The 21,795-nt window shown below is 50.1% G+C and overlaps 1 protein-coding gene across 7 annotated transcripts in view; it reads left to right on the top strand.

Moving 5' to 3' along the window:
- Window positions 1-21,795, top strand: part of RGS9 (regulator of G protein signaling 9) — a 64,822-nt gene that overhangs the window by 22,206 nt on the left and 20,821 nt on the right. For 6 of the 7 annotated variants that reach the window (XM_034640900.1, XM_034640898.1, XM_034640896.1 and 3 more), the window contains 5 exons: window positions 1,896-1,977; window positions 8,750-8,821; window positions 16,219-16,248; window positions 16,965-17,026; window positions 18,953-19,066. In XM_034640900.1, coding sequence (XP_034496791.1) covers window positions 1,896-1,977; window positions 8,750-8,821; window positions 16,219-16,248; window positions 16,965-17,026; window positions 18,953-19,066 — 360 coding nt within the window. The remainder of the gene's footprint in view (window positions 1-1,895; window positions 1,978-8,749; window positions 8,822-16,218; window positions 16,249-16,964; window positions 17,027-18,952; window positions 19,067-21,795) is intronic. The other variant, XM_034640897.1, reaches the window with a different exon arrangement.

The following is a 21,795-nucleotide window of genomic DNA, read 5'->3' as shown; positions in this document are numbered from 1 at the left end:
GAAGCAGCCCCGAGAAACCCACCTGGTTTCCAGGAGGGGAGGACACAGACCATCCTCTCCATGGAAGGAGCATCGAAGAATCGTAGACATATCTAAAAATCACCGCAGTGGCCCTCCCCGATTCTGCATGAGAGCACCTGAACTTTTCCTGAGAGCTCATCATGCAATTTGTGATTTTATATTTATTTCCTATTTGTTCAGTGTCTAGACCAAAAGCGTCTCAAGGGCACGGAGCATGTATTTGTGTGAGCTCAGGCGGTCATGTCGAAACACCACACACCAAGTGCCTTAATCAACAGATATTTGTTTTCTCACAGTTTGGGGGGCTGGGGAGTCCAAGCTCAAGATTATGACAGGGTTTCGTTTCTGACCGTCAGATGGCTGCCTTCACGTCCTCACAGGAGAGAGAGAGAGAGAGGGAGAGTGTCTTCTATTACAAGGGCACTAATCCCGTCACGAGGGCCCTACCCTCGTGACCTCATCTAATTACCTCTTAAAGGCCCCATCTCCAGATACCATCACGTGGGAGGTTAGGGCTTCCACACCTGAGTTTTGAGGGGCACACGAACATTCAGACTGTAACAGTCTCTTTGGTTCACCAATGTACGCCCAGGGCTCTGACTGGTTGATTGACTAAGCGCTGCCGTTGCTGAGAAAGATCATATATGACAACCTAAGATGATTGCTTGTTTACTGGTTCTTTTGGATTCCATTCATCGCGACTCTCCTGCAGTTACATCTGTCACAGAAGAGCCTCAGAGCAAAGCCAGAAAGGACCGTTGCTGTCAGTTAGCGACGGACTCTATTTACCAGGCTCTCCAGCAGGATGGAGACTCCGGAGCGCCTTACGCCATCTGTGGCCTATCGTCCTGCATACACAGGGCCATTAACCTGGTGGAAAATGCAGTTAGGCTGGCAAGGGGAAGTTGAATGACAGCGTTTATATTTAATTTCCAGAGGAGGTTGGCAAAACAGCCCGCCGGAATGGTGCTCTCCACCCATCTGGCTCCCTGGATGTGGTGACGTCATTCACAGTCCATTAGCTGGCACATAAGTTGCCGTCTCTGTCTTGTGGAGGGCATGTGCGTCATCCCACGTTGCCTGGGAAAACAAGCATCAGCGTGCGAGTGCAGGTCGCCGTGGAAATGGTGCTGAATGGGACCCATGGCACGATCATTAACGTGGCCCGGCTTCCGTGGGAGGAAAATGCAGCATCGTTTCCTCTCCATCGTGGGGAAGGGGGGGGACAGAGATAAGGGGGAAAATAAATAGCCTTTTATGATAATCAGTGGGGTCTGGAAAAACCCTGACTTGGCACAAGGTCTTTGAAGCGATGGAACGGAACAAACAGGGAGACACACGGACCCCCTGAGACCCGGCGTTTTCCCCGTCAGTGAGCACTGGCATGGCCTGCTGCCCACTTGTCCAGATGTCGCCGGTGTTGTTTATCAATGCAGGGAAACATGAAGCCAGGGGTCAGATGTCAGCCCCGAATGACATTCACACTCACTGTAGTAATGCAGGGGGTGGAGTTCGATGCCGGGGCCAGTCACGGCGGGGCGGGGGCGCAGGGCTCTCAGGAGGAGCTGGACTCGGGGGCTGGATGTGGGTTCGAGTCCCACTCTGCTCCTTGCTGACAGTGTGACCTTCCGAGGGGGATATTCATTCTCTCTTTGCTTTCGTCCCCGAGCCTCTGAGTTAGGGGGACAAGGTCACTGGGGGGATTAAATGAGTTAATATTCATATGATATTGGTGTTTGCTGTGATTATTATTTTGGCAAACATAGATTATTTGGAGAGGTGGGCAGAGTGGTCTGGGTCATCAGCAATGGGGTACCTCACTGAGCAAACGATGCGAAGTCTTACTGGCCTTTACGTGGCTTTTGGCTTTTCAGGACTGGGAAGGAAAGGAATAAGGCAGACAGGTATGCCCTGGATTGCCAGGAGAAGGCGTATTGGCTGGTCCACCGATGCCCGGTGAGTATTAGCCTTCCTGGCTTCACCCATCTTGTGCACCGCCCCCCCCCCCCCCCCCTTACTCACCATCCCTTTTGGTGGCGCATTTCCCGCTGGGGCTGCGACTGAGTCAGCAGGACGCAGTTGCTCAGTGTTGGGTTAGCGTGCGAGCGCTCTTGGTGGAAGAGGAAAGAGACTCCCTGGGTGGAATGAGCTTGCGGCTCATCTCGTGGTGTTGGGGCTAAGGGGAGTGACCCGCAGGAGGACCCCGAATGAGCTTGCCTTTTAGGAAGGGTGGTTTTTTGTTTTTGTTTTTTTTTGGCCATGACACCTTGGACAAGGAATACAAGAAGAAAAAACTAGAACCCAGGCTCCCCATGAAATGCTGTAGAGAACTGGAAGGCTGCATAGCCCAAGCCAGGCCTGCGTCTCTTGCGCCCTCTCCTTTTCCTTTTCCAGATCCGTCCCCGGCAGCCGAGGTGGGAGGAGGCGAGAAGGAGTGAGTGTGTGCTATGCCTTGCGGCTTAGGGCACACTGTGTCTCTGGCTCAGGGACTTTTAGGGGCCCAGAGAGACTAGCTGTGCCTAAGTGATGTGACTCGTTTTGGCCCATTCCCGGGAATGGTCACCCCCTGGGGTTAACTCTGCTGCCTCAGTTTCCTCCTGGAGAAGACCAGGGTGCTGCCTATGGATTACTAGAGGTGGGAGATGTGAAAGGGATTCTGAAAAGTGAAGAGGTCAAAGCAAATGTTCTTCCTCTTCCTCCTTGAGTTTCCCTGCCTGCTAGCTGACCAAATTCTCAGAACCAGAAAGTGAACTGGGTCGGTCACGGCACCAAAGCTTCCGGATTTTGGAACACTGAGCTCATCGGATTTTGGCCGTTTTGCTTATTTTCTTTCTAAATTCAAAACAGATAACACGTATCGGGTTCCATCTGTGGGGGGTGTTGGTTTCCATGCCTCGTTGCTGAGGTTAAGGTCCTGGAGTTGATCCCCAAGATGCTTGTTGGGTTTTGCTTTGTTCCAGGATTCCTCCTCCAGACAAATCAGTTAGCTGATGCCCGACACAGGTCGCCGGGGCTGGGTGGAATCCACGGTCCTAGAGAAACAGCCAGGCACACGTTTCCCGCCCCCCCCCCCCCCGTGGTAGCCCAGGAGAGAGATCTTTGTATGAGAAGGGCACTGGCATTGTTAAGCCTGCCTTCTGTCATCAGTTCCTGAAGGGAGAGCCTGGTGGGGATAAGGGCACATGGCGGGGGAGCCACTCATTGGGCAAGACGCCCTGGTGCCCGTGGCGCTCGCGACGGAGGGGATTCTGCTCCTTGCAGGGAGGAGAACGGCTTCATGTTACCTGCAGGAGACTCCGTGGTGGGGAAATGCCAGTGTGACTGCATCCCTGGCAAAGTGGTGTAGACTGGCTGTGCACAGGACCCGGCCCGGGTCTCTCTCCTCCCCTCTGTTCCTGCAACCAGGAGGCCCGTAGGGAACAAGGTGCAAGGCAGATGATCGGAGTTCTCCTGACTTCTCCGGGGGCAAGCTCTCAGCCCCCACATCAGGCCGATAAATGGCTGGGTGACTCTTCACAGTAGGATACAAAAGTCCCTAAATTTGACCACGTGACTCTATCATTACTGCTTCCGCCACCGTCTGCCCCGCCTCCACCCCTCCCCCACTGCTGCCACTTCCTGTGCCTGCACCACCATCACCACCACCATCATCGTCATCATCACAGGAGACCTGAACTGAGCACATAACGTGTGCTGGGCGCTGTGCTAGGCTTCACTCTGCATTCGTTCTCTCGTTTCATCCTTGCAGCCCCGTGTGGAAGGTGCTGTTATTAGTCCCATTCTCCGGATAGGGAAGCTGAGGCTCAGGGATGTGGCCGGAGTTGCACAGCTATCGAGGGTCAGACTGCAGAGCGCTCTCTCTTGGTCCCTGTGCCCTTCTGCCTCCCACGGCAATGGCACGTGAGGTCTTAGTGCATCGAAGGCCCTTCTGTCCCCTCCTCGGTCATGAGAGCATCGCGCGAATCCCTGCTGCTCTAACAAACGAGATGCCAGGGTTCAAAGGTAGCCGGTCCCTCTTTGACAGCGCTGGGGAGCCGAGTTCTCAGTGAGGTTCTGATGTCTCTGGAACCGTCGTAAAACCCCACGGACACGAAACTGTTTTCACGTCCGGTCTCTGCAAGTGCTGCTCCCCTGAGTCCAAGCTGCACCAGCAGTCCAAGCTGAGGCCGGGGTGCGTGTGGGTCCTGCTCTCCCGGACTTTCTAAAACACCGGCAGCCTCTCGGAGCGCTCTGTTTGAGAGCATCCTGTTTGAAGTCTGTCTCAGTCTAGACATTGAGCAGTCTCCCTGACAAACCCACGAAGCCCGGCAGCTTAGGGGCTGTCAGACTGTCTCCAGGAGACCCAAACAAACTGTCAGTTCGGTGGGAAGAAAGCCAGCCAGGCAGACAAAGCTTTTGGCTCTGTGAAACGGGAAGCAGCCAGTATGTGGACTGTCCGTAACCGACTGTCGTGGTGTGGGACGTGGCTTGTCGTGACTCGGCATTTCCCCTGTTCACTTATCTGTTCATTGATCTGTGAAACCTTCACGGGCCCCGACTCCGTGCCGGCTGAGTTTGGTGCTGGGAGTAAAATAACAGCTAAGAATCCTTGAGCACCGGCTACGTGCCCGTGGTAAACTCCTGGTGTGGACGATCCCATTTACCTGATGATGATGCTGGCGAGTAGGGAGTCTCCCTATCCCAGTGTGCAGATGGGGCCGGTAGGTTGCACAGCGCTGGGAGATGAATCTGCGTCTGTCTGAGAGGCTCAGAGAGGGCCGGTAGGTTGCACAGCGCTGGGAGATGAATCTGCGTCTGTCTGATGCGCTGCTGCTGTTGGAGGGGCACCCACGTGCGGTCCCCTCTCCCAGCTTGAGGGGCACAGAATCCTGATTGCTGTAACAGGCGAGCAGCATCTCCCGGAGAGAAGGTCAGGGGTGATTGGTTAAGGGAATGGGGAGGAGTCTGGTGCCTGATGCTGTATTGGGGATAGCGTCATGCGCAGAGGCCGAGCCCGGATGTGGATGGTCGTGGCTGAGCCCAGATGCTGCTTGGGACTCAGAATCTGGGTTCTGCGGAACAGGGTCTAGAAGGGGAGAATAGTGAAGGAAAACAATGTTCCTCTCCAGTTTTTTACCCAAATGAAACTGCAGATCTGGGCAGGATGCAAACAACAGTTGATTATGTAAATCAACAGAGGGACAACTGTTCCCTCAGAGAAGTCATTTGGGGGCCTTCCCTGCATCCTTGCTGTGGATCTCCCGAGGATGGGGTCCAACTTCTGGGTCTCCCAAGGATGGGGTCCGCTGACATACGGACCCTGGGTATATGGAGGATATGGTCCAGGGACAGCAGCACTGTGTGCTCTAAATCCCAGGGTCGCTTGTCTGAGTATCATCGAACTGGCCTTCAAGTCAGCCACCAGCGCTGACCTCACCAGAGAAGTGTCTGCCTTCCATTTCCGGTTGAGGTCGGTCTAAATGTCCAACAACAGAGAAACAGCAAAAATAAATTTAAATAAACAGATAGATACATTTAAATCTTTAAATATGAGATGATATCCACTTGAAGGCACATTAGGGAGCTATTAAAATTGTATTTTCCAAGGCCATTTATTGACCTAGGAAAATGGTCGGACCTATAATGTAATGTCCTAAAAACAGGTGGAAAACCCACATATTCGGATTCAAACGAAGAAAGAAATCGACATCTATTTCGTGGGTGTCTGCTCGGTGCCAGGCTCTGGCGAGGCAGTGGAGCTATTGGAATGATGAGCCAGGAGAGGGCGGCCTGTGCCCTCAAGGAGCTGACAGTGTGGCCGAGAGCCGGACGTGGAAGCGAGTACGTACAGAGAGGCAGGACAGCTGGAAAGAGGCAGGGGTCCTGCGTCAGCTTGGGGTCTGGGAAGTGATATTCCAGCCAAGACCTGTCTCCCCACTGCAGCCCCATCTCTGTCTCTTTCCCCTACTTTATTTTGTTTATGCAACTACTTGGTATTTTATTATTTGTTTTCTGTCCTACGCACCGGAAACGTCTGAGCTGGTACGTTAGGGGAAAGAGTGATGATGAATAACAGAACAGGAGAAGGGACAGGAGGGACATGGTAGAGTGCCACCAAGCAGTGTCCATCAGCTCCCGGCCTGGTGCTGCTCCAGAATGCTGATTCTGGGGACGTCACCTCCTCATGGGAGTGGGGGGTACAGAGGGTCTTCCCTAATATGAATTATGATGCATTTAGCAAATTGCCTCTTTGGCTTCTGCCCGAGGGATGTTCTCGGGGTGTCACACTCTGGAGCTCCCCGGGGGAGAGTTGGCTGTCTTTGTGGACTTTCTGCGTGCGGCACTGGGGCTGGAAGGGTCTGCGTGTCTCGTTATCTGCTGGCAGCCCGTCGCAAGGATCGCCCCGGTTTCCTGTGCCCTGGCGGGCAGCTCTGGGTCACCGTCATTCGAACACCCTCTTTCGTGCCAGAAACTGCATCAGCAGTGGTTGTGGGGAACAAAGACTTGATGCTTCCTGATGAATGAATGAATGAATGAATGGATGGGGGCTGGGAGTCTTCCAAACCAGCAGAGGTAGAAAGGCAGCCCCCGGGGCGGCTTTAAGGTCAGGCCGCTGGAATAGGACCACGGCTCAGTTGGGAGATGCGCCGACGAGGCAGGGGACAGGGCAGCAGGGCAGCCAGAAGGGCGTGTGTGGCCGTCTGCAGAGTGGAGGAGAGCCAGCAGGGGCTGGCACTGGGCAGGCTGGCAGGATCGTGACGCTTGCTGGGTGCCTACAGCTCTGAGAGTCAAGGGCGTCTGGTCTGCGCAGCTGAGGGAGGTCCTGTGCTGATTACGGTTATGCAGGTGCACCTGTGAGCATTGGGGCCGCCAAAGTGATAGCAGAACATGGGTCAAGTTCAAAGGAAAGATTTGGAGAGCTACTTGAGGGCTTGAGGAGACAACTGCACTGAAGCCGCTGAGGTTGTAGGGACCAGGAGGGTGGGCTGTGTGTGTGTGTGTGTGTGTGTGTGTGTGTGTGTAAGTCTGTCTTCGGTTACCCTGGGGGGATTTCTTTGTACCAGCTGAAGAGGACAATTCCTAGAACTCATTTTAGGGAAAGGCACAGATTCTGATAACAACCCCCCCAGCCCCCACCCCCATGCTACATTCCATCCTGTTGAAGGCTGGCTTGGACTTCCCATATTGTCCCTCATAACATAGCACTTGTTACAACTGTAATTTATCATTTGTGTGATAAATTGTCAAGTGGCTGCCTTGCCCACAAGACCAGAAGTGCCTTGAGATGCCAGCTGGGGATGCCTTGAAGTGTCACATTCCCCAGAGGCTCCCAGGCTGAGCACAATGTCAGCCATAGGATGTGCCTGATAAGTATTTGTTGATGGAGGTCCACGTGTGTGACAACTGGGGTGAGGACAGCCACTCCCTTCCCCTGTCTTTCTCCCCACTGATTTTCTACTGCTTTCTTTTTTCTCTTCCTTGCCTCCGCTGTGTGCCCAGTATTTGCCCCAGTGGTAGCCTGCTGAGCTAAGTTGGCAGGCTCAGCAAGTAAAATAGAGGATGCCTACTTAAGTTTGAATTTCAGATAAACAGCAAATGATTAATGTCACAATATTTTTATGCTTATTGTATATTTATATTGAAAACATATGGAATATATTTTTATTAAATCATGTATCAAATTTTTTTGTCATTTGTCTGAACTTCAAGCTTAACTGGGCATCCTGTATTTTATTTGGTAACCATACCTCTGAGCCAGACAAGTGGCTGATCCTACTGGGATTGAATCTAACAGGGAGAAAGCTCAGTGGCCTCCTGCCCCAGTGTAGTAGGCCTGGTTGATCACACGTGTTTGGGAACTTGATGGTGGCCTGCACCAAACTAACGAAGGAAGTGAAAGGCCCAGCTTGCTGGCCAAGAAATTGGGAGAGACCAAGCAAGATTGGCTGGAGAGTTGGTTGCCTGATGGAGAATAGGACTGGTAAAGGCTGAAGGCCCCATTTTGGGCCAGGCCTTTACACACGCCATCTTAACATGAATACAAGGCCTTGCTCAATAATGGCTACCTTCTGCTGAGTGCTTTGCACATCCTATTGTTAAATCCTTAACAAGAACTTGACAGGTAGGAGGGATCATCTCCATTTCTCAGGAGGGGTAGCGAGTGTAGAGAGAAGTAGTTTCCAAAATCTTCCTCACCGCTGGGAAGTGGCAGATCCAGGATTGAAACCCAAAGGTGTTGACTGAAGCCTGGACTCTTCAAAGCACTGTACCGTAGGGTGAAGAAGGAGCACTGCCAGAGGAGTCAGAGTCCCATGTACTAATCCCAGGGAACTCTTGGATTTTAGTTTTAGCCATCCATCCATCCATCCATCCATCCACCATTCCAGCCATCTATCCTTCCGTCCACCTACTCATCCATCCATCCATCCATCTATCCATCCATCCATCCATCCATCCATCCATCCATCCATCCATCTATACATCCATTCACCCACCACTACGCACACCTATCCACCCACCCATCCATCACACTGTGTTGGGTTCTGGGGATGCCGTGGTGGTGGAACAGCCCCATGAATCTTCCCAGCTCACCCAGAGGGTCTTACAATAGCTGTGGCTCCCCATGGGCTAAGCCACAAGCCCTTCTCAGCTCAGTCTCATAATTGGCAGTTTGGCCAAGACCCAAAGTTAATCAGAAACTGGATATTCTTCCAGTGGTGGTTCTTACATTGTTTTTTATTCTGTTCAGCCGGGAATGAACAATGTGCTGGACTATGGCCTGGACCGAGTGACCGATCCACATGAAGTTCAGGTAAACCAGGTAGGTCTCAGCTGCATACTTTGGGCAGGGCCTAGGTCAGGTTCTTAATTGTGTCCACCCTTAATTGTGTCTGTTGGGGCAATGATGTCTCCCCGTTGGGACTTCCAAAAAGACATCTTGTAATCCCAGTGTCAGGAAGGGGACAGGCCGTGACAGAGGTCTTGTGTGATGAGAGATGAGAGAACGTAGAGTGCAGGTCAGAGCAAATGAGATCTAGGTGGTCGAGCTTCAGACTTTTCTGAGGCTGTTCCCCTTTTAAAAATCTGATGAAAATTATGAACCCATTCCGCCCAAAGCTGCCCAGACAGACGTTTTGCACACAATCTCAGCCAGTTCCCTGACCTCCTGGAGGCTCTAGGCCCCAGGCTCAAAACCCTTGAGCCAACTTGGGGTTTAAACCTTAATCCACATGACCCGGAATGTCACACTTTCTTTTGCATCTCGGTAGGGTGGGGCCTTCGCGAAGATTGTCTTAGGCTTTTAGGTTTAGAAGGACCCTTTTCGCATATAGGCCACCACTTATGATGAGTGGCCATTTTCCTAAGATAATTTTTATTCAAAGAAATGCAGTGCATAAGCTGTTGAAGCAGTGGGCATCCAGGGTAGGGTTTCTCAACCCTGGCACTATTATTTGGGGCCAGATAATTCCTGGGGGGATTTCTTGCATGCTGTGGGGTGTGGAACAGCACCTCTGGACTCTACCCTCGGGATGCCAGTCACTCCGTCCCCTTCCCTGCCAGCATCGCAGTCCTGACAATCACAGATGTCCCCAGACATTGTCCAGTGTGCCCTGGGGAACAAGATTGCCCCGACTTAGAACCGTGGAACCTAAAACCCACTTGAACTAGTCTTAGATGCTTCCATTGCTTTCTGTCTTATGTTGTCCGCGGGCAGCAAGGGATCAGGGACATTTTAGCCTCGTGTGTCATCTCTAAGCCTTGGCAGTGCCTAACACCTTGAGTGGGAGGTGGGAGGAATATGCTGGAAAGGAGGAAGAAGGAAGTCCACTGGGACCTGGAACTCAAGATGGCTGTGGGGACCCCCACCAGGGCATGGGACAGAGGCATGGGTTTAGGGATGGAGTCCATATGGAGAGGGGACATTGAGTCCCCAGAGGGCATACCCTGGGGCATTGCTAGGTTCCTTGCCCACAACTCAAAGTGACCCTGCCTTTGATACATGTATGGCACTGTCAGCCTTCGTGGCCTTTTCCACGTTCTCCTCGTCAGATGACAGATAATTGCTGAGGCTTGTAGGCTTTGTTGCTATGGAAACAGAATCATCAAGGAAAATACTGAACCGGGGTGGAAGATTTGCTTTTTTTTTTTTTTTTTTTTAAATGGATAACCGGCAGTTCTGGAAGCCTCTGTGGTGTGGAGGAGGGGAAGGTACAGGTGGAAATCACATCGCTCTACTCTGACCCTAGCCAGCTGGGATTTGGCTTTCCTGTGTGTGTGCATGCGCGTGTGTGTGTGTGTGTGTGTGTGTCTGTCTGTCTGTCTGTGGTGCAGGGGGCCTTATACTCCAGCTCTGGGAGGACAGCTGAGGAGCTGAGGTGCTCCATCCTCCATGCTATTTGGGGGTAACTTCCAAGGAGCCTGGCCAGACCCCTCCTCACTGAGAGAACATCTTCAGGCTCACGGGCGGTCAGGCTGGGAGAAGAGCGTACCTTCCGGTACTTAATACCTGCTTCTTGCCAGACGGAGCACCCGACCGTGCATGAGGCTGGGGGCTGTCCCTCCCGTGGCCATGTTTGACATGGGGTGCTTTCACTTTGCTTACCCTTCATCTCTCTCTCTCTCTCTCTCCCACCAGCTCTCTTTCTCCTGTCTGCACTCTGACTGTCCTGGAATATTCCGAAGAATAAAGAACCGTAATTCTCATGCGAGCGGGACCTCTCCTGCTCCGCCAGCCCCCGTGTGTCAGGCCCAGCTGTTGGGGGGACAGAGGCTGGTGCCATGTTTGATACGTTGGCAACGTTTCCCACCGTCTGACTAAGTGTCCCCTGTTTTCTGTGGTTTATCTGCCCTGAGCGGAGAGGGCCAAGAGGACACGAAGTGTCTTCAGTGAAGCCTTGGGCATGCAGAAGTTCTGGATTTTTGTCTCATTCCAGAGAAGAGCTCTCATTGCTGGTTTGAAGAGAGAGGCCATTTCTGAGAATTAGTGAATTCTTGAAAAGATGCTTATTTTCCTTAAATGGAGGCAAATAGCCCAAAAGCAATGAACACCATCAAGCATGAAAAAGAAGGCTGTTCATTTGGCAGGTGTCCTAGGGCTCTGGGTGACCCACCTCCTCAGACTGGTGACCGCCAGTTGGTGTGGCTGCCCAGCCCTGGGAGGAACTGCCCGTGGTCCCAGGGCCGCACCCAGAGAGCATGTCCTCTCTCAGTTCCCATGAGTTGGGGCCCACGCAGTCCCCCATCTTTCTTTTATTTCAGTGAGGAGACAAAATGGTGGCTGGGCACTAGTCTGGCGGTGGGTAGGGGTATGCCCAGGTCTGGCCCTTCCTCCCGGACCCTGACAGGGTGACCATAGTCATTTTGAGATGAGGGCCAGTGTGGTGTGCTGCAGAGAGTTTTGACCTCACTGTGAGTCCCAGCTCAGCCACGCCCCGGGCGTGTGATGTTGGATAAGCTCTTGAGTCATTCAAAGCCTCACGTTTCCTTACCCATAAAATGGGAGTAACAGTAGCCCCTTCCTCAGAGGATTAAATGAGATCATTTATGTGAAGTGTCTGGAGTGGTGTCCAACATGTAGAGGCACTCCACGGACAGTAGCTGTCATTATCCTAACGGTCGCCTTTCTGTGAGAGACGTCATTTCTGGGATGGTGCAGGAGAGGGTCCTGCACTTTTCTAAAAGACAGAGAGGGAATGTGATTGGGGAGGGGAGGGACGGCTTAGGGAAGAGAATGGACTTTCAGATTGGGCCCAGGTCAAATTCCTGGTTATGTCACTTATTGGCTATATGACTTCCTAGGTCTGTGGCCCTTGCTCTTCTCTGATCCCATTACCCACCCCCCCCACACCCTTCCAGTCTGCACCCAGGGTCAGTATCATGGGGGGGCGACCTGTGCCCTGGGCCACAGCTGTGCACTCAGTAGGGCCCTGTGCTTGGGTTAATGTTCTCCTGGCACTGCCTTAAAATTCTTAATACTTTCATTGCACGAGGGGTCCTGCATGTGCATTTTGCACTTGGCCCTGCAGGTTCCTCGGTCTGTCCTGCCTCCACCTGGTCAGGAAGCTTGCGGCAGGACAGACTACTTTAGGTGACTGCAGCCTCAAATTCTTGTCTCTTTGCGTAGGTCGCTGCCTCCCATCCCCAGTCTGCTTTGCGTTAACTCCGCCGGTCCCCAGACTTCCCGGTTTCTGACTTTTGGTCCTCTCTCTGCTCTCAGTGCCTGTGTTCCCCGATTCCTCATGGTTGTCCCAATCTCGTGTTTCACTCTGTGGCTTGCCCGACCCCTCACCTCTGTTTCCACGTATATTCCTGCCTGGCCGCCTGGTCCCAGGGTCCTTGCTTGTCCCTTCTCCTCGCTTCCACAGCCCTGTCTGCTGTGGCCCCAGGCCCTCCCAGGTCATGGCCTGACTGACCCCTCCTGCCCTATGACAATTGTCTGCAGCCCCCGCCCGGGTTTGGAGGCCAACAAGGCTCTAGAGGCATCCCTATTTGGGTAACTCCGTGAGGGAAAAAGAGTAAGTTAGAATTCCAAGAACGCGTAGCAATTGAAGATTCCCTAGGCAGAGTATCTTACTGTGGCACAGTGTGTCACTCGGATGAGGAATAAAGGAGTGACTTCCCTCCAGGAGGGCCGGGTTGAGAAGGCAGGGGGTCTGGGCATGCATTACAGGGAAAGAAAATTGTTCATTTCTTATGTCGTCATGCAGTGGTTGTCTTTGAATTGCTTAGAAATGTGCGTGCAGGGGTGTGTGTGTGCATGCAGGGGTGTGTGTGTGCATGCAGGGGTGTGTGTGTGTGTGTATTTTTTAATAACTTCACTTTAATGTCTTTTTTATGGCCTTTGGCTAAGTAATAACATGGACAGGTTTATGAGATTTAACAAATAAAAATACTGGATGCTCAGTTGAATTTGATTATCAGATAAACCATGAATAACTTTAGTGTAAATACGTCCCAAATATTGCAAGGGCATCTTGTGTTTTATCTTGTTGTTAGTGTCTACACCACACTGAGCCTCTTCTCAGGAACAGTCTGGGAACCCTACTCAGTAGCGCTCTGTGTCGAGCCTCTGCTCTGTGCAGGTCACCTCTGTGTATTATCTCATTGAATGCCCTTCCCCTTTTGCAGTCCCCCTTTACAAAGGAAGAAAGAGGCTTTGAAATGCTAAATAACTCATCCAAAGCTGTATAGCCAATAAGTGACAGAACCAGGAATTTGACCTGGGCCCATTCTGAAAGTCGTTCTCTTTCCTAAGCCTCCTCTCCTCTCCCCTCCCCAATCACATTCCCTTTCTTTTAGAAAAGTCCGGGACTCTCTCCTGCACTGTCCCTATGTCCACACACCCTTAACAGGACACAGATGCCCTGTATGTCCATCTAGAGGAAGCTGATCCCATGGAAAGCCATTTTTAAAGCTGGAAATGACCAGTAACGTCCATGTGGGAAATCCAAGGCAGAGGCGGGGAAGCCATCAGATTCCCAGAGGGTGGCTGGTGATCCCGGGAATCCGGACGGAAACAGCAAACCACATCGCCAATGCAGAAGCCCTAATGGGGCAGTAAAATCAAATGAAGTGAATTACAATATGAAATATTTTAACACACCAAAGACTGAGATAATAGCCCCCGAAACATATTAGGCTAAAAGCCAGGCCATGCCAGGCAGAGGAGAGATGAGCGAGTGTGTGTGGTTGGGGTTGACCTGCAGGGACAGCTCCCCTCGGAGCCCAGAGAAGGTCAGGCAGACTGAGAATCTGGCTCCTTTAGTCTCTCTTGGTCTGCTCAGGAGCCCCGTGCTTGCAGGAGATTTGATCTTGCCTCCTGGGCACTTGGCACGAAGGTGTTCATGAACTCTGGCTGCTGAGCACAGGCCTAGCATGACTGAGATCTTCACCATTGTTCGTGTGTTTTCTTCCTTAGCCTTGTGGCGAGGTCATTGACATATAATGTACTTAAATTTAAGGTGTACGGTGGGATCGTTAGAACTATGTATGTATTGCACAGTGATTACCACAATAAGGTTGGTTAACACCTCCACACCTTTGCATAATTAGGATTTTTTTTGAGTGTGTGGTGACGGCAATTACGAGCTACACTCTTGAACAACTTTCAAGTGTGTTAAACGGTCTTGTTAAACGTGCTGTGTGTCGGATCCCCAGATCTTATTTCTCTTCTAGCTGGGAGTTTGTTTTACTGTCATTGGTGTCGATTAAAGAGTGTGCCCTGTCTTTCTGTTTCATCTTGTGATTGGGGCTTTAGCTCTCTTTTTGTTTTAATTTTAAAACAAATTTTACATGGCCGGACAGAGTCATTCCACGGGGCAGCATGTGTGGCTCTAAGGCAAAGAAGGAACTGGTGCTCGGTATCCCCAACTGAAAATCAGAATGAGAAAACTTCCCTCCCTTAAGCTTTGTAAGGGGTCAGAGAGGGGTAAATTGCCCTGATCGCTAAGTGGTTACTGTTATAAGCAAAAGTCCCACGTCCGCTTTGAACAGGAGGTGTAGACCAGTAGATATGATTCTTAACCCACTTCAGCACACTCTAACAAGAGAGTGTGATTGTATTAGATTTGAATGCAAAGCCACTCTGGTCCCAGGGTCCTTTTCTTCCTGAAATGCGAGTCTTCTAAAACAGTGCCTTATGTTAAGAGACGATGGTAACAGACCGTCAGTGTGGTTGCCAAAAATATGGATCATTTAGGGAATGTCTTCAACTGTTTAGGTTGAAAAATATTCTATTCTATTAAGCTTAGAATACATCTCCATTTTTTCTATGCCTTTAAGCACACGGCAGTCATCATTTATCTGAGGGTTTTTTTTGCACCTACTGTGCGCCGGGAATTGTGCTAGAGGCCGGCATGGTCGCCCTGCTCTTAATGGTGCCTGGTGGGTGATACATATATGAAATAGAATGACACAAACAAATATTCAATTACAGTTGCGGTAAGTGCTATGAAGGAAGAAGTTAGGGTGCGTGTGAGTCCAAAACAGAGAGACCTACCTTTAATTTTCTGAGATAACTCTCCCTACTCCCGCACCCAGGAAAAAGGATTTCCTATGAAAAGCAGTTACATAAAAGCAATCTAATGAAGCAAAATGAAACCCCGCATGGGTTAGAAAGGAGAGATAAGTATGTGACATTCCAGATTAGACCTTCCTCTATTCCTTGTCAATGGGCTCAGGGGTCAATACTTATTTTGCTAACTGGCTAAGGGAAATAGTGTCCTCCTTGGGCTTCTGATTCTCGTCCCGGTGAAGATCTGGTTGTATGAAGCTGCTTGGATACTGGCAGCTAGGAACGAAGATGATCAATTTAAAGTATGATCAGTATGCTGATCTTACAAAGTATGCTTTGTAAGATCAGTACCAAGCAGCCGCTGGACACAATCAAACCTAGAAAAACCGAGACTGGAATCACCAGCTGTGCCCGACTTCCAGGAGTTGCAGGGAGCAGGAAAGTGATGGTAAGGAAGCATGTCAGATTAGAGAGGATTTTAGTAGGAGACAGGTCTGAATGGTTTCCAGAAGCTTCTAAGAGCCTATACCTGGAGTTTCTTTTAAGAGCCAGCCTTTCTCTGCTCTATTGCAAAAAACCCAGAGAGAGGATACCCTGCAGCTCTCCCCGGGCATGAACCTGCTTTGGCTGCTTCAACAAGAGGATAGGACCCACCTGATATGATCTACTTTGGTGCAGCTCCACTCTGGGTCTTGGCTTTTGGCGGACTCTGGTCTCAAGTTTTTTAACTGTGTGCTTTATGTTTGGCAATGTGGCTTTTCCCCCCCTCAATTTGTATTGGTCCAGTTGTTATGAATACCTGAGGAATGGATCTCACCCTTCATTCAGAGCTCTCTGCTGGGAGGAAGGAAACAAGCTTCCCAGCTGCATACTTGCTTCCCCATCTTTATGTCTGAGTCCATTTAGGATGGCTCTGTAGGCACTATGGTAGCTTGGGACCAATCCCAGACATCGTCTTGAATTCATCTTGGCTTTTGGGAGAACAGCATACAGTTATAGTAGTAAATCATACGTGTTCCCTCATCAGAGCCTTAGTTGAATTAATTCTCCGGTGGTGGTGGTCGTGGGGAAATCCTGTCTCTTAAGCAAGAAAAGGTGAAACTGTTTTTTTTCATGGGCAAGGATTTTTATTTCTCAAATGGGTATTTGAACTGTAATGACTTAATGGCATCTGTTTAATGGTTTTTGCTTCTTTGTTTTTACAGAAACAAACAATCACCGCTGTCAGAAAAGAGGTAATGAGTTTCCCGGTCCCAGGGAAGTTTGATTTTCAGTCCTCTGACAAATTATGTGTACTTTCGCTTTATGCTCTGTCCTCAGTAATGAAATGAAAAACCATGTGTAATGTTCCAACGATTATTTCTAAATTAATGGACCACACAGAGCGACAAAGCAGCTTTTGTAAGATCTAAATGGATCAGTGCTGAGGCTCAGGATAGGAAAAACCATCAGAAGGCCCAGATCTGAGAGACGTGGCCTGGATGCCCAGTGTCTGCCTCCTCACCCCGGCCCCTGCTCCTACGGTGACAGGGCCATTCAGAACCTCTCTGAAGAGGCACACTACCTGTTTTGGCACACCTTGTGTCCAGGGCCCAAGACAGAGCCCTGGAAGGTGTTGGCTCCTGAGGTTAGCCCTGCTCTGTGAGCCAGAGACACTTGAGGGAAAAGCCAAGCAGCCATCTCCATGTCTGGATGTAATGCTCCTTAGAACTTTCTGTATTTCCAATCGGTGCCTTTTCCCAGACTGATACATGATGGGCTATGGAGGGCCCTCATTTGGAGTTCGGGGTCACCTGTTTCCTGTGCCCTGTTAGTACTATGGTGGGTGGCTTGAGGGCATGGGGTGGTAGGTAAGTGGCTTCTGGCTCTGGGGGCCACGTGTAAGTGCCAGTGTTAGCGACACTCAAGGGTGGGGAAGTGGGGCATCTTCTAACCACCGTGTCTCTTTCAGATCATGTATTACCAACAGGCCTTAACGAGGTCCACCGTGAAGTCATCAGTGTCCCTCGGAGGGTATGTTCCTAATTCGTTGGTCTTGCTGAGGTTTGAACAAGAAGCAGACAAGAGGAGAACTTTCTGCTTCAAGGCAAACTTAAGCCATCACGGGTGGGCATACGCTTCTAAGGAACTCTGAGGGGCGAAACCAGACTTTTAAGGGTTAAATACTTCGTTCCTCAGTCTGTGTGTGTCCAGTTCTCATCTTGGGTTAGGCGAAATTAGGAATGGGTGAAGTGTTATAGAAGCCTCACCTTTCTTGGAATCTGCTAATGTGTGGATGGAGAAGGTGGGAAGAATTGGAAGTTCATAGACTTTGCCCTGCGGGGGATAGACCGTAGCTGTGTTCCCATCAGTCCCCACTCAGCTTTACTAGTGGAGTTTACTGGTTCAAGGTACTATTAAATGTCCATTGGTAATCTTTGAATTAAAATCCCATTACGATACATTGGAAATTGACATTTGACTTATTGAACGCTCAGGGAACCTTGATTCAGTCCCCCATACAATATTCCTGGGGAGACACAAAAGGATTTAGTGCCCCCCCCCAAGATGTAAGCAGTTATCCTTTTAAAATGTGGAATTCATTTTAGGATTACCTTGCTAACTCTAAAATTTTCCTGCACACATGAAAATGGACTTGGCTTATTTCAGGAGGGGTACAGCATGACTGCTTTTTGGTTTTGACTGTGTGAGACTTGAGTATGGTACAGAGATTGAAGATGTTGTATTTTTTCATTGCCTTTCTTCCAATACAGTTAGGGGTTAGGCTCCTATAAAAATCTGCAGCTCTCTTTTTTACATCTTCCCAAATCCCTAGTTTGCAATCATACCACCTGGCTGAGAAAACGTGCCCTGACCTCACCTACATTTTTCCTGCAGCTTTTGAGCTGCTGAGCTCTGTCGGTCATAGGGCAGTGTGTGCCCGTATACTCAGTGGATACTCAACTTTGGGTTATAACGATAATCATTGTTTTATGATAAAGTAAAAACCGTCTACCGTGATGTTCCAGAAATGCAATTTAACGAAACCAAACAGAAAGCACACTGAAGGAGACTCGAAGGCTACTGGATACTTCTTACACCCACTTCCCAATTTTTATTTGTTTTGATGCTTCATTACCAGAATTTGACATCATTTGTGGTTAGACCTGTGGACCAGTGTTCTTTTTTCTTCCTTTCGGTTGCTCCATTGTGAAGGCCTTGCTGAGAAATAAGAGGGTCTTGGGAGAAGTGAAGCTGGGGAGCTTGAGTTTTGCACAGAACTATAAGCCTAATGCTCTGGTCTGTCTCTAGGGCGTGGGTTCTTCTGGCCGTGGGCAGACACCATAGCAGGTGTCTCGTGTGTATACCGTGGATGCCATCCCCCATCTGAGGGGTGGAGGCCCAGCACACCAGGAAACGTCCTGCCTAGGAAGGTCTAACCCACATAGAAGGAATTAGCTCTTGTTCACAATTGTGAATGTGGGATTCATATCTTAGTGAGACCACAGGCTTTGAGTGATGAATCTAAGTTCCCAAACTTGGGCGTTCTCCTGACAAACCTGATGTGGCGGCAGAATCTCAGAGAGACCGTGGCAACCTCATGCTTCCAAGATGGCACCCAGACTGGTTGGAACCCCTGCAAACCGAGTCAGCTTTGAATTTGGAAAACTGCTGATATAATATAAAGAGGCCTTATTTTAAGGAAATCGGTGCAGTAGAGAAATCGCAAAGGGATTGGATGGGAAGACGATGTTTCATCTCACGAGTAGAACAGGGACAGATCCTGTCAGATACCTGCCAATCCCGAGGGCTATTAGAGCATTTTTCTAAGAAGGCAGTAATAAGTGTGTCACTAAATCGATAAAGAGAAAGGAGGATGGGCTGGTCAATGAAACTGAGTATCGATTTCTTCTCTTGGGTGTCAAACTTCTAGGAAATCTTTTTCCATTTGCTTTTCAGGATCGTCAAATACAGTGAGCAATTTTTGTCCAATGATGCCATCATGTCGGGCTGCCTCCCTAGCAATCCTTGGATAACAGATGACACCCAGTTCTGGGACTTAAATGCCAAATTGTATGTATTTGATATATTGCTGTTATAAGAAAATAGCTTTTTGAATTATAATTCATGTGCCGTACAATTCACCCCATGAAAGTGTGTGCGAGTCAGTGGTTTCTACTATATTCCCAGAGTCATGCAAACATCACCACAGTTAATTTTAAAACCTTTCATCACCCAAATAAGAACCCCCCCTCACCCCCCCAAAACCCCTCCGGTTCTAGGCAACCACAAAACTACTTTCTGTCTCTGTGCCTTTGCCGACCTTGGACATTTTGTATCCATGGAGTCATATAATATGTGGTCTTTTGTGATCAGTTTTTTTCCACTGAGCACAAGGCTTTTAGCGTTCATCTGTGTGGTGTGGTGGATTAAATACAACATCCTTATTTATGCCGAGTGATAGTCACTGTAAGGAGATAGACTTTTTTTTTTAAAAGATTTTATTTATTTATTCGACAGAGATAGAGACAGCCAGCGAGAGAGGGAACACAAGCAGGGGGAGTGGGACAGGAAGAAGCAGGCTCATAGCGGAGGAGCCTGATGTGGGGCCTGATCCCATAGCCCAGAGCCGAAGGCAGATGCTTAACTGCTGTGCCACCCAGGCGCCCTGGAGATAGACTTTTTATTAATCCATGTATTAGTTGATGGACATTTGGGTTGTGTCCATCTTTTAGCTGTTATGAATAATACTGCTGTGAACATTCGTGTCTGGGTTTTTGTGTGGACGTATGTTTTCATTTCTCTTGGGTGTGTATCTAGGAGCGGAAATACTGGGTCAGATAGTAACTCTATATTAACACTATATTGCTTCTGAAGAGAAAACAATCATCTTGATGGCTTTGCATTTTTGACACCTAACGAGAGAAAAAATAAGGTCCCGGAGGGCAGGGCCCTCCACCTGCCTTGGCAATTACACCACTCACTCCTTTGCTCTGTTTGTGAATTATAAACAGTTATGGCTCCTGACTGGGCCTGCATAAGCCTGTCATTTGCAAGAGGGACAAAGGCAGAAGTGCAGAAGGAGAGCAGAAGCCAGTGAAGGAAGAAGAAAGGGTGTAGTAATTACATAGAGGGAAAGATAGAGGAGGAGGAGGGGAGGAAGGAAGGCGCTGATAGCAGTGGATAAGGCAGGTGGGGTGATGGGAAGAGAGCATCAAGTGCATACCACAGTTCAGGTCACCACCAAGGTCATTATCACGTAAGGGATGAGAAACAAGCAGGTAGCACAGATCCAGCCGAGTAAAGAGGCATAGCTTCCCCATAGCTTGGGGGAACCCTTTTACCCATTCCTCCTGGCCTGCTGTGGGCAGCTGATGGTGTAAGGAGGGCACTCACCTGGAGTTTGGGGTCACCTGTCTAAATGTCACCTGCAGAGCCAAAGACTCTGGAACCACCTTCTGGAGAGGCCTCCCTCCCACTGTGGGAGCTCTAGTTATTAGGGTGGTTTTCTGGAGCTTACGCCTGCCTCCCAGTGTGTCAGGGCAGAGAAGTGACCTGAATGTCCTTGTGCGCAAGGGTGTGCAGAGTTCAGCTCTCCGGGGAGGAGAAGGCAGAACCATCCGGCCAGGAAAAGGGCTGTCCCAGGAGGCCTTGGGACGGAGACGTGGAGAGCCACTGAATGTTAAATGAAGTGGAGACTATGGTATCCAAGCGTGAGGCAGAGATTTGCCGGGGGAAAGAACAGGGGTGATGTTTCGTGGAGGAGCCGTCTGTTGTACCATGGGGGCGATGCCAAACGTCCCCCTGAAAACAGGAAGCCTTGTTCTGAATGGTTTAGATCGTAAAGCCTTATTAAAATCACCTGGGAGGCTTAAAAGCGGAAAAACAAACAGAAACCAATGTCCTGCCCTCACTCCCAAAGCCTCTTAATTGGCCCAGGTGACCTTCTTATCCTCACCAGGGGTCTTTAAAAGCTCCCATTGACTTTAATGAATAGCCGGGGTTCCTAACACTGGTGTGGAGCAGTGGCTCCCAGCGAGGTCCCTGGACCAGTCGCTGCGGCCTCAGGGGGGGAGCTGGTTAGAAATGCAAATTGTTGGGGGGCGCCTGGGTGGCACAGCGATTAAGCGTCTGCCTTTGCCTCAGGGCGTGATCCCGGCGTTATGGGATCGAGCCCCACATCAGGCTCCTCCGCTGTGAGCCTGCTTCTTCCTCTCCCACTCCCCCCCTGCTGTGTTCCCTCTCTCACTGGCTGTCTCTCTCTGTCAAATGAACAAATAAAATCTTAAAAAAAAAAAAAGAAATGCAGATTCTTGGGCCTCACTGACCCCTGTGAATCCGAAGCTCGGGGGACAGCGCCCAGCAAACCGTGTGTTCATGAGTCTTGCAGGTGATCCTGACTCACGCTGAAGTTTGCACACCATTATTTTTGTTTGTTTTTTGGATCTGTTTCTTATATGACCTTGGTCTTCTCAGCAATAGCACGGGGGTGACAATGGTCAGCTCACAGCGTTCTCTTAAGGACGCAGTGACGGGCACCTCCGGCGCAGAGCCCCACGGGCCGTGCGGTCTGTAAATGGTGGCCCTTAACGTCAGCCCAGGGCTGCTGCTGTTTTCACGCTGTTGTTTGAGAAAGCACGAACTTGCTTGGCTGACTTTAGATCCCTTGTGTTGTAGCGGTCACGGTTCCAGCGGCTGTAGTCCTGGGAGGTGTGCTGTCCTGGACCTGGAAACCTTTGTTTCCAAGGGGCTGTGTTGGGTTCTGGAGAATTTTATAAGGAAGAGGAGAAAAGCCAGCTCTT

This window comes from Ailuropoda melanoleuca, chromosome 13 (assembly GCF_002007445.2).
Source record: "Ailuropoda melanoleuca isolate Jingjing chromosome 13, ASM200744v2, whole genome shotgun sequence".
In the NCBI taxonomy this organism is placed as follows: Eukaryota; Metazoa; Chordata; class Mammalia; order Carnivora; family Ursidae; genus Ailuropoda; species Ailuropoda melanoleuca.
This window is presented reverse-complemented; position numbering and strand designations above follow the sequence as displayed.